The sequence below is a fragment of the Esox lucius genome, chromosome 17, assembly GCF_011004845.1.
Source record: "Esox lucius isolate fEsoLuc1 chromosome 17, fEsoLuc1.pri, whole genome shotgun sequence".
NCBI classification, from domain to species: Eukaryota; Metazoa; Chordata; class Actinopteri; order Esociformes; family Esocidae; genus Esox; species Esox lucius.
Genome location: NC_047585.1, coordinates 47467243 through 47479275, shown reverse-complemented (window position 1 = coordinate 47479275; position 12033 = coordinate 47467243). Strand labels below are relative to the sequence as shown.

Here is a 12033-nt window from a genome sequence, read left to right as displayed (position 1 = left end):
GTTCCGCAAAATAGGTTCCTATCCGTTGGGCGTGAGTTCCACTTGGTGGCAGTAGAAACGGTCAAATGAATTTAACCCACAACACAGTGGTGACTATTTATAACGCACCGAGAGTGTCGTGTTTCCCAGTTTGTTCTTGGCCTAAGTTAGTTGCCACTCTCGCCATGTTCTTCGTCTAAAACCTCTGCTCCACTATTTCAACGTTTTTATCCATAGATTTTGCCATCTTTCTATTGTTACTGGTAGTCAAGATGTCTAACATATCCTACCATATCTCCAATTTGTTGGAGAAAATGACATCTACAGACAAAGACTTTAGGTAAGAGAGCCTACTGCTCTGCTATGTGTGAGTGTGGCTGGATGACACAGCCTAATGTATCAGCAATGACTGTCATTACTTATGTGTGCTATATTTGCCTACTTTTACGATATTAGGGGCTTTAAAAGAAGCCTGTATCTTCTTACATATCCAGAATGATAGTCTATGCTTTAATGTGTAGAGTAGAATAATGATATGCAATCAATAATAATTATTCAAAAGTTATTGTGACATGTCAAAGATTCTGTGGCCTTAAATGACCTTAACATTACAATAAATGAGGTAATTTGAGGAAATAATATGTAGTGTAATATGTAATGTAATAGAAATGCCAGGCATTTTTTTGGCGAGGGAACATAGCAAGCAAGCATGTTTATTTATATAGCACAATTCATACATTGAAGCAATTCAATGTGCTTTACAAAGAAAAATATATGAAAGTACAATAACATAAAAACAAATACTCAAACGAAAACATCAAAACAAATGAATACATCATAATAATAAAAAATACAATAAGAAAACATATAAAAATATAAAATTGGATAAAACATTTTTTAATGAATTTATTGGTAAATGATGGTGGAAAATAAGTATTTGGTCAATAACAAAAGTTAATCTCAATACTTTGTTATATACCCTTTGTTGGCAATGACAGAGGTCAAACGTTTTCTGTAAGTCTTCACAAGGTTTTCACACACTGTTGCTGGTATTTTGGCCCATTCCTCCATGCAGATCTCCTCTAGAGCATTGATGTTTTGGGGCTGTCGCTGGGCAACACAGACTTTCAGCTCCCTCCAAAGATTTTCTATGGGGTTGAGATCTGGTGACTGGCTAGGCCACTCCAGGACCTTGAAATGCTTCTTACGAAGCCACTCCTTCGTTGCCCGGGCAGTGTGTTTGGGATCATTGTCATGCTGAAAGACCCAGCCATGTTTCATCTTCAATGCCCTTGCTGATGGAAGGAGGTTTTCACTCAAAATCTCACGATACATGGCCCCATTCATTCTTTCCTTTACACGGATCAGTCATCCTGGTCCCTTTGCAGAAAAACAGCCCCAAAACATGATGTTTCCACCCCCATGCTTCACAGTAGGTATGGTGTTCTTTGGATGCAACTCAGCATTCTTTCTCCTCCAAACACGACTGAGTCTATCAGAACACAAAGATTACGCACTTGATCCCTGGTTTTAACGGCCAGAGAATCCAGCTCATTACTAATACTTGTTCTTTTATTTTTGTTGCCAAACACATTAATATTTTATCTTGGTTAAATTGTAGACAATTTTGGTTCCTCCAGGTATTTATGTGCTCTATACAGTGACACAGAAAGTCTATTGAGCTGTTGTCATATGGTTCGAGAGCCATATATATATTTGAGTATCATTGGCATAGCTGTCGTAGTTAATGTTGTTTTGTAAAATTTGGCCCAGAGGTAGCATATAGAGATCCGAGAACTGATCCCTGTGGAACTCTGCATGTCATAGCCAACCTATAAGTGTTCTATGATCTGCAGTGTCAAATGCTGCACTGAGACCTAATAGAACGAGAACTGTTATTTTATCAGAATCAGTATTCACCCGTATATTATTTAAAACTTTAATCAGGCCCGTTTCAGTACTGTGGTGAGGTCGGAAACCTGACTGACATTTGTCAAAATTGCCTTCATTGTCCGAATTTCCACAGGTTCATGGCCACCAATGACCTGATGATGGAGCTTCAAAAGGATTCCATCAAGCTAGATGAGGACAGCGAGAAGAAGGTTGTCACCATGTTGCTGAAGCTATTGGAAGATAAGAATGGAGAGGTTCAGAACCTGGCTGTAAAGTGGTAATATTGACATGGCGTGACATTACATGACTTATCTCTTGAGAAACCCAACTGTCACTATGTACACATTGTATCAGACTGAATAAAATAAAATAACAACCCAACATCCAAAGTCCTACTACTAGTGATGGTGGTTGTTACATTAACATATTGCCAGGCCTGGTCTAGATGTGTGTTAAAGATCAGAGTATTAGGGCAAGACAAACAACTTAATCTTGAACAGTGACTGGAAATAATAACTACACATGTGACAAGCACAGTGGATGTCTTGTTCTAAAGTGTACCTCCCGTTTAGACAAATATATTCCTGTGATTATTAGTATACTAAACAGTAATATAACTGCTTTGAAGTTGACAGTTGAAGAAATAATGTTCTCCCGGTTTGTGGGGTCATCAGTCTGGGTCCACTAGTGGTCAAGGTCAAGGAGTGCCAGGTGGAGACCATGGTGGACAAGCTCTGCTCCAACATGATGTCAGATAAGGAACAGCTCAGAGACATCTCCAGTATGGGCCTGAAGACCGTCATTGCCGAGCTGCCCGCCTGCTCTTCAGGTACGACTATCCTTCCCAACTTGCTTAGCACCACATACATTAACGCATAGTTCTCCTGCTTAGCACTAGATACATAAACGCATAATTCTCCTGCTTAGCACTACATAGATCAACGCATAGTTCTCCTGTTGGACCGGACTGCAGTCTATCTCAGGGCTTTATCCTGAATATGGGTGAGTCCAGTATGGGGAGAAGGACAGGGAATCTGTGTTACCAATGATGTGTCATCCCAAACATCCGGGATAGTCAAAGAAACAATCCTTATCCTGTATCCTAGAGACAACTTATGTCCTAGAGACGCCACGTCTTCGACACCACCCCAATGACGTAACAAACAGTTAGATCAGGGTTAAGGTCAGAATTTAGGGTTATGGCATCCAAAAGATCCAGACTGGCATTAACCACTCTGTTACCAGGTCTGTCCCTGACGGCAAACATCTGCAAGAAGATCACATCTCAACTGATAGGAGCCATTGGGAAACAGCAGGATGTCTCTGTTCAACTGGAGGCGCTGGACATCCTGTCAGACATGTTGGGAAGGTAAACACTGCTACTGGAGAGTCCTGTAAACATGATTCTGGGAGGGCATAATGACATGTATTTATCTGGGTCAGACTGCATCAAATACATATTATTTGTAGCGTAAGTGATTTTAACTTAGTTTAGAAATGTGTCTTTTGGGGCTGAAAAGCATTTTAAACCTGTCTAGGTCTGGAGCCTCGGATCCGCGAAAGTAGAGCATAGTGTACATTTCTACAAATACTCAGAAAGGTAATCGCTAGAATCATACGGTTTCATTTAGCTAATATCCAGAACGGTAATCACTAGAATCATACGATTTCATTTAGCTAATATCCAGAACGGTAATCTAGAATCATACTGTTTCATTTAGCTAATATCCAGAACGGTAATCCCTAGAATCATACTGTTTCATTTAGCTAATATCCAGAACGGTAATCACTAGAATCATACGGTTTCATTTAGCTAATATCCAGAACGGTAATCTAGAATCATACGATTTCATTTAGCTAATATCCAGAACGGTAATCTAGAATCATACTGTTTCATTTAGCTAATATCCAGAACGGTAATCCCTAGAATCATACTGTTTCATTTAGCTAATATCCAGAACGGTAATCCCTAGAATCATACGGTTTCATTTAGCTAATATCCAGAACGGTAATCTAGAATCATACTGTTTCATTTAGCTAATATCCAGAACGGTAATCCCTAGAATCATACTGTTTCATTTAGCTAATATCCAGAACGGTAATCACTAGAATCATACGGTTTCATTTAGCTAATATCCAGAACGGTAATTACTAGAATCATACGGTTTCATTTAGCTAATATTCAGGCATTCTAACTAAGCGATTGGTACATAGTTTGTGTTCCTATGGGGATCACAGACCCAAAATGTCCAAATCGTAAAACCCATACGAAAATAATTCGGTACTTAAGAGGGCTAGAAGGGTTAAGAAGCTGGGTGGAACTACAACCACAAAACTCAGTAGTAGTCAGTACTGCATACCCTACTCAATAAAGTCCAGCAAAAAGGGGTGTGGGAATGTGGAGTTTAGATGCCAATCGCCCAAACCACACACATCTCAGATTAAATATACATTTGAAATGATCAACAGATGTGTAATCCTGTACCCTCCCAGGTTGAGTGGTACGCTGGTCAGCTTCCATGCCTCCATCCTGACCAGCCTCCTCCCACAGCTGACCAGCCCCCGTATGGCTGTGAGGAAGAGGGCTATCATGGCCCTGGGTCACCTGGTACCCAGCTGCAGCACAGCTCTCTTTACCCAGCTCGCAGAGCACCTAATGGCAGAGCTGGGCCGAGCGCAGCCGTCCTCCAATACTCGCACCTACATCCAGTGTCTAGCCATGGTCAGCCGCCAGGGGGGACATCGAGTCGGTAAGGCAGGGGATGGGTTGGGGTTTTCTGCAGTGTGTTTATCCTCTATTAGACCACAGGGGGACGTCGGGCCACTAGAGGTCGGCCTTGTATCGGCCTTGTAGTAAGTGCTTGTGGTACGGCTCCTGTCCAGGTGAACACCTGGAGAAGATCATCCCCATGGTGGTGAAGTTCTGTAGTGTGGAGGATGATGAGCTCAGGGAGTACTGCTTCCAGGCCTTTGAAGCATTCATCCGCAGGTACAACTCTCTCTCTCTCTGTTGATCTTCATCGATCTCTCTGTTTATGTCTCTTAGTCTTTGACCATCCCTCTGTCATTCTTTCTACCTTTAAGTCTTTCTCACTGCCTTTGTCTTGAGGTTTCTCATGCGATTTATATCCACAGGTGAGAATAAACACAATGTAACCACACATCTAAAACTGCTGACACTTTTTCTATAATAAAGATGCCCCAAGGAGATGTCCCCTCATGTTCCCATGGTGATCAAGCTGTGTCTTAAGTACATGACCTATGACCCTAACTACAACTATGATGTAGATGAGGACCAGGAGGTGGATGAGTCCATGGACACAGAGGATTGGGTGGATGAGGATCAAGGTAACACTTAATATAATTCATTGTAGCAGTTTCAGTAAAAAATTTTTTATATATCCGGCCATCCTAACTATTAAAGTAGAACACCTCTTAGAGAGAGACAAGGTTTAGGAGGGCAAACCTTGCTTGTTATAACTGTGTCCAGGATGCAAGTGGGTTATAGATCAGGGACTCTGCAGATTTCATCTGAAAGCCTCCCCTGGTCGTGCTTCACCACAGAGTCAGATGACGAGTACAGTGACGATGATGACATGAGTTGGAAGGTGCGGCGTTCATCTGTCAAGTGTCTGGAAGCAGTGATCAGCACCAGGAGAGACCTGCTGGTGGAGCTCTATGGCTCCGTGGCTCCAGTCCTGCTGGCCCGGTTCAAAGAAAGGGAGGAGAACGTCAAGGCAGATATATTTGTGGCGTTTGTAGCCTTACTGAAACAGACCAGGCCTGTTCAGGGACTCAACATCACAGCGTCAGAGCCTGGAGACAAAGAAGACCCTTCCATTACACTGCTGAAAAAACAGGTTGTTGTTGTTGATGTTTATACATTTTTAGTGACCGGTGAATTATGTGTTTTATCTGACCCTCAGTGAGGGTGTTTCTCAATGGTGTGAGTGTGGTGTTTCCCAGGTCCCTACAGTAGTGAAGGCCCTCCACAAACAGCTGAAGGAGAAAAGCATGAAGTCTAGACAGGGCTGCTTCAGTCTGTTGACTGAGCTGGCTAAGGTACTGCCAGGAGACCTGGGAGAACACATTCCAGCTCTTATCCCAGGTAATCAACACACACACATACACACACACGCACACACACACTCATATACACCCACAAATACATACACACACACACACACACACACACACACACACACATACATACATACGTACCAGCTCTTATCCCTGGTCATTAACACACACACGCACGCAAACTTATTTAGAGGACTGGGACACGGCCCTGGTAATGAATTCACCTGGTTATTGAGAGGACTGGGACACGGCCCTGGTAATGAATTCACCTGGTTATTGAGAGGACTGGGACACGGCCCTGGTAATGAATTCACCTGGTTATTTAGAGGACTGGGACACGGCCCTGGTAATGAATTCACCTGGTTATTTAGAGGACTGGGACACGGCCCTGGTAATGAATTCACCTGGTTATTGAGAGGATTGGGAAACGGCCCCGGTATATCATTACAGAGAAAAGTGATTCACAACAGCCAGATCTGTTTTTTAAGAGAACAATACGTCAGTCTAGCACAGACACCATCCCCCTCAGGAGGTCCTCAATGGAAATGTGTTTGGTTTCTATCAGATACGTCAATGTTCAGTATTCTCTGGCTGAAACAGCCTTCTACTTCTACTGATCAAAACCATGAAGCCGTCAATCCAAGTCTTCCCAGACTCATTAGCTCGAGGTACCAGGTTACAAATGCTAATATGACAAAGTAAGAATGTCAGCTTGATGTTCACGATATGATATCCCTCCTCAGGTATCATTTACTCCCTCACAGACAAGTCTTCCTCATCCAACATGAAGATCGACGCCCTCTCCTTCCTCCACGTTCTTCTATGCAGCCACCCACCTGGGGTCTTCCAACAGCACATCAAGGTGTTCCTTCCCCCAGTCATTCAGTGTGTGGAGGACCCCTTCTATAAGATCACGTCTGAGGCCCTGCTGGTCACCCAGCAGATGGTTAGGATCATGCGCCCATTAGAAGGTAGGTAGCCTAGAGGAACATTGCTGACTTAAGTTCCAGGACCATTAATGAAAAGGAGGCAGCAGATCATTACTTCAAATTCTGTTGTCCCCTTAACTCCAGTTGTCCCCTTATCTCCTGTTGTCCCCTTATCTCCTGTTGTCCCCTTATCTCCTGTTGTCCCCTTATCTCCTGTTGTCCCCTTATCTCCTGTTGTCTCCTGTTTCCTCCTTAACTCCTGTTGCCTCCTTATCTCCTGTTGTGCCCTTATCTCCTGTTGTCCCCTTATCTCCTGTTATCTCCTGTTGTCCCCTTATCTCCTGTTGTCTCCTGTTTCCTCCTTAACTCCTGTTGTCCCCTTAACTCCAGTTTTCCCCTTAACTCCAGTTGTCCCCTTATCTCCTGTTGTCCCCTTATCTCCTGTTTCCTCCTTATCTCCTGTTGCCTCCTTATCTCCTGTTGCCTCCTTAACTCCCGTTGTCCCCTTATCTCCCGTTGTCCCCTTATCTCCCGTTGCCTCCTTAACTCCCGTTGTCCCCTTAACTCCCGTTGTCTCCTTAACTCCTGTTGTCCCCTTAACTCCTGTTGTCTCCTGTTGTCCCCTTAACTCCTGTTGTCTCCTGTTGCCTTCTTGTCTCCTGTTGTCCCCTTAACTCCTGTTGTCCCCTTATAATGTGTGTGTGAATGGGCTTGGCTTAGTGAAGGTCAAAGACCAATGTCCATTTTAACTAATGTATCTGTTCTATTGGAGACACCTCTACAGTCCCCACCTCTACGTTTGATGTCAAGCCCTACGTGAAGGACGTGTTTGCCGGGACCCTGAAGAGGCTTAAGGCAACAGACATAGACCAGGAAGTGAAGGAGAGGGCCATTTCTTGTATGGGCCACATTGTGAGTCACCTCGGAGACCTACTCGGCAGTGACCTTCAGCCAACCCTACAGATCTTCCTGGAGAGACTGAAGAATGAGATCACCAGGTAGGAAGCTGAGTGGCTGGAGAGGCTAACCTTAAGGATGAGATCACCAGATAGGAAGCTGAGTGGCTGGAGAGGCTAACCTTAAGGATGAGATCACCAGGTAGAATCTTCTGCTTTTGTAACATCCAACACTTCTCAATTAATTGACAACAAAGAATAGGTCTTCTCTTTTCCTTTCGCGTACCAGGTTGACTGCAGTGAAAACCCTGACCCTCATCGCAGCGTCTGCCCTAAGGATTGACCTACGACCTTTGCTCGCTGAGGGCATCCCCATCCTTGGCTCCTTCCTGAGGAAGAACCAGCGCGCCCTGAAGCTGAGCACACTGAGCGCGCTCAATGTGATCGTGTTGAAGTACAGTGACAGCTTGAAGCCAGACATGATTGAGTCCATGCTCAATGAGCTACCAGGGCTGATCGAGGAGAGTGACATGCACATATCCCAGATGGCCGTAATGCTGCTCACGTCTTTAGCAAAAGTAGGTATATTTTACTCATCTTCCTGTAGCTGATTCTCTTTACTGCATGTTTATATTTAAATTTTATTCTATTATGTTTTTTAGGATAATCAATTTTTATGTAACGCTGTCATTCTTGTGTTTACATTGTTTTATATTATATTCATATTGTTTTGGTTTTATAAGAAAACAATAGATTTGACTGTGTATTCCATGCGTTTCATGATGATGAATAATAAAGGGGTATTTTATTTGAAGGGGTGCCCAGCCAGCCTGGTGAAGATTGGGAACACAGCCCTACCTGGTGTGTTCCACTTAGTTCATTCTCCTCTACTGCAGGGAGGGGCTCTCTCTGCCATCTTGGACCTTCTCCAAGTCCTGGTGGTCACCAAGACTGGGAATATGGGATACAATGATCTCCTGAAAGCTCTCATGGGCCCCTTCCATGGGTCAGGAAAGGCTGCAGACCCCACACCCATACACAGACAATCCTACTATTCTGTAGCCAGGTATATGTTAGTTTGGTTCATGTGATATGACTGAGGGAATTTTCTTTACATAAATGTACCTGTTATTTATTGGGAAATAACATGGTCAACTGGAATTACCCAGTAATAACCAACAATTTACTTAGTGCCCTGTTTGTCTCTCCTGTTCGGTCAGGTGTGTGGCTGCTCTCTCCTCTGTGTGCCCTAAAGAAGCTTCCGGAATGGTCACCAGCTTCATCCAGGAAGTGAAGAACCCCAAGACTCCTGAGCCAGTCAGAATCCTATCTTTCCTGTCTCTGGGGGAGGTGGGGCGCAACATGAACCTGGGGGGTCAGAAAGAGCTAAAAACTGTTATCCTGGAGGCCTTCTCATCTCCTAACGAGGAGGTGAAGTCAGCAGCCTCCTGCGCCCTTGGTAACATCTGCGTGGGGAACCTGGAGGAGTACCTTCCTTTCATGTTGAAAGAGATAGGCAGCCAGCCGAGGAGACAGTACCTGCTGTTACACAGCCTCAAAGAAGTGATCAGTGCCTGCTCATCGCAGAGTTTGTTAACCCACATGGAGGATATCTGGGCTCTCCTCTTTAAGAACTGTGAGTGTGCCGAGGAGGGGACGAGGAACGTGGTGGCAGAGTGTCTGGGGAAACTCACCATGGTAAACCCCAGTCAGCTTCTGCCCAGGCTCAAACAGAAGCTGTCCTCTGGTTCCCCTCTGGCTCGCAGTACTGTGGTCACTGCTGTCAAGTTCACCATCGTAGATCAGCCAGTTCCAATAGATTCACTACTGAAAGGATGCATAGGTGAGTATCTGAAATAACGTGGTCATAGTAACCCGGGGTTATATTGGATGCCATTACGGCCTTCTTTCCCGTGAAGGACACATCTGTTGTCTGCAGCCAAGTCAGATGGCAGGAGGAACTACAGGATGTTATTAGTTTGGGTTCATAAAAAACCCTGGAGGCCTGTCTTGGACTGAAACTAAACAACTAAAACAAGGTGGAATATATTTTGAAGCTTGTTTTTGCTTTAGAAATTGGTCCCATAAAATGAATTTGTAGACATCATCTGAATGTTTTAATCCCCAAGTGATAAGTGCTAATTTTCCATTGCAAACAACCATTGTTAAGGCATGCCTTAATGAATCTCACCCTGGCTGTTCTCAATGGCAGGCGATTTTCTAAAGACTCTACAGGACAAAGACCCAAATGTCCGTCGCGTGGCATTGGTGATGTTCAACTCTGCTGCCCACAACAAACCTTCTCTGATCCATAGCCAGCTGGCCTCTGTCCTCCCCAGCCTCTACAAGGAGACACAGATCAGGAAAGACCTCATCAGAGAGGTGCATTCCAAAACATACAGTGGTTATAAAAAGTCTACACACCCCTGTAAAAATGGCAGGTTATTGTGATGTAAAAGAATGAGACAAAGAGAAATAATGTCAGACCTTTTTCCACTTTGTGAACAATTCAATTGAAAAACAAACTGAAATCTTCGAGGGGGAGAAATGAAAAATAGAAACCTTTGTCTAATTTTCCCCCCTTGAAGATTTCAGTTAGTTTTTTAATTGAATTCACATTATGGGTCACATTAAAGGTGGAAAAGGATTTCTCTTTGTCTCATTCTTTTACATCAAAATAACCTGGCATTTTAACAGGGGTTTGTAGACTTTTTATATCCACTGTACATGGATATAAAAAGTGTAAATAGTCTGGCAGAAGTCCTCATCTGCCAGACTATTTACACTCAGTGGTTGTCTTCTGTCAGGTGGAAATGGGGCCGTTCAAGCACACCGTAGATGATGGCCTGGATGTACGGAAGGCGGCTTTTGAGTGCATGTACACCCTACTGGACAACTGTCTGGACAGCCTCGACATCTCTGAGTTCCTCAACCACGTAGAGGAGGGTCTGAAGGACCACTACGACATCAGAGTGAGAACGCAACTTCACAGGACCAAAATTTTACTTGTCCAATATTCAGGGGCACTGTTTAACCAGGCCGAATAATGCAGAAACACAAAACTGATTTCTTGACTAATTTGAGTGGTTAATTAACGTAGAACTGGCAGGGTCTAGTCTGGCATTTCTAAACATGACTTTTAATCTAGAACCAAATCAACAACTGGTGAAAGCTTTTATTGGAGCCCTGGGAGGTATTAATAAATAAGGGATTTGGTGAAGGTCTGTTCTGTCATGTTGGTCAAATAATTCCTCCTGTCCCCAGATGTTGACTTTCATCATGCTGGCCCGACTCTCCTCTCTATGTCCCAATGCTGTGGTCCAGAGATTAGACCGCCTGGTGGAACCACTCAGAGCCACCTGTACCACCAGGGTAGGGACTCATAACCGTGGCCTACGAGGAGGTCCGGTTCTCTGAGACATGGCCTCAGGCTCACATGTACTCCTGCAGCATGCTTTCAAATCTGTCCCAGTGATCTTCCAGAACAAACAGTCTCCTCTGTCATACTATCCTGTCAAGTAAAGAAAAACACCCACAAATATTTTTTAAATGGGTAGGATAACGAAAACATTATCTAGCAAAACCCCCCTGACAGGACATTTTCCACAGCTAGATGTATGATCTGCTTGCTCTGTCTTGGTCCCAGGTGAAGGCGGGGTCAGTGAAGCAGGAGTTTGAGAAGCAGGAGGAGCTGCGTCGCTCAGCAATGAGGGCTGTGGCGGCTCTACTGTCCATCAGTGAGGTGGAGAAGAGCCCAGCCATGGCCGACTTCGCCAACCAGATCCGCACCAACGCGGAGATGGCCTCCATCTTTCAAAGCATCCAAGGAGATGCTCTGTCCAGTACAGTGGAAAGCATGGACACCAGCTAAATACACCGACCGCAAGGGAAACTCCAGAATAATTTCTTTAAATTCTCTTTTTTTTTTAACTGAAGTGCCCAACCTTTTTGGCTCGATTCCACAGACCTTGATATGTAAAACTAACCGAAATATAAAACTAACCATTACAATGGAGTCCGTTTGCAGATGTAAATGTCTGTGTAGCCTTCTCAGATGTTGTCTGCCTTAATGACAGTTGAAAAATGTGCCTTCTCCCCATTCAGGTAAAACTATTAAAATGACTTTTTAAAGCCAGTTGTATTGGGTGCCCATTGAACACAATCATTTATCTACACACCACCTTACACAATCTTCAGAGTCAAAGTCCAGACATGTGTAAAGTATTTCAATCCAGCAAATACACTAAAGCGACATC

The 12033-nt window shown here is 44.0% G+C and overlaps 1 protein-coding gene across 4 annotated transcripts; it reads left to right on the top strand.

Annotated features, from left to right (window-relative positions):
• Positions 1 to 69: 69 nt before the first annotated feature.
• On the top strand, positions 70 to 11912 carry cand2 (cullin-associated and neddylation-dissociated 2 (putative)). Of its 4 annotated transcripts, none has more exons than XM_010863720.3 (19): positions 70 to 319; positions 2006 to 2149; positions 2547 to 2701; positions 2800 to 2874; positions 3118 to 3241; positions 4366 to 4622; positions 4756 to 4861; positions 5069 to 5220; positions 5437 to 5732; positions 5839 to 5980; positions 6696 to 6923; positions 7666 to 7879; positions 8067 to 8355; positions 8593 to 8843; positions 8998 to 9620; positions 9990 to 10159; positions 10585 to 10749; positions 11042 to 11149; positions 11424 to 11912. In XM_010863720.3, the coding sequence occupies exons 1-19, from the start codon at positions 252 to 254 to the stop codon at positions 11646 to 11648; spliced, it is 3792 nt and encodes a 1263-aa protein (XP_010862022.2). In that variant the 5' UTR covers positions 70 to 251; the 3' UTR covers positions 11649 to 11912. The 4 variants fall into 4 exon arrangements, with proteins under 4 accessions (XP_010862022.2, XP_010862021.2, XP_010862026.2 ...); XM_010863719.3 differs by having other exon boundaries at positions 7654 to 7879; XM_010863724.3 differs by lacking the exon at positions 2800 to 2874.
• The last annotated feature ends 121 nt before the right edge of the window (positions 11913 to 12033 follow it).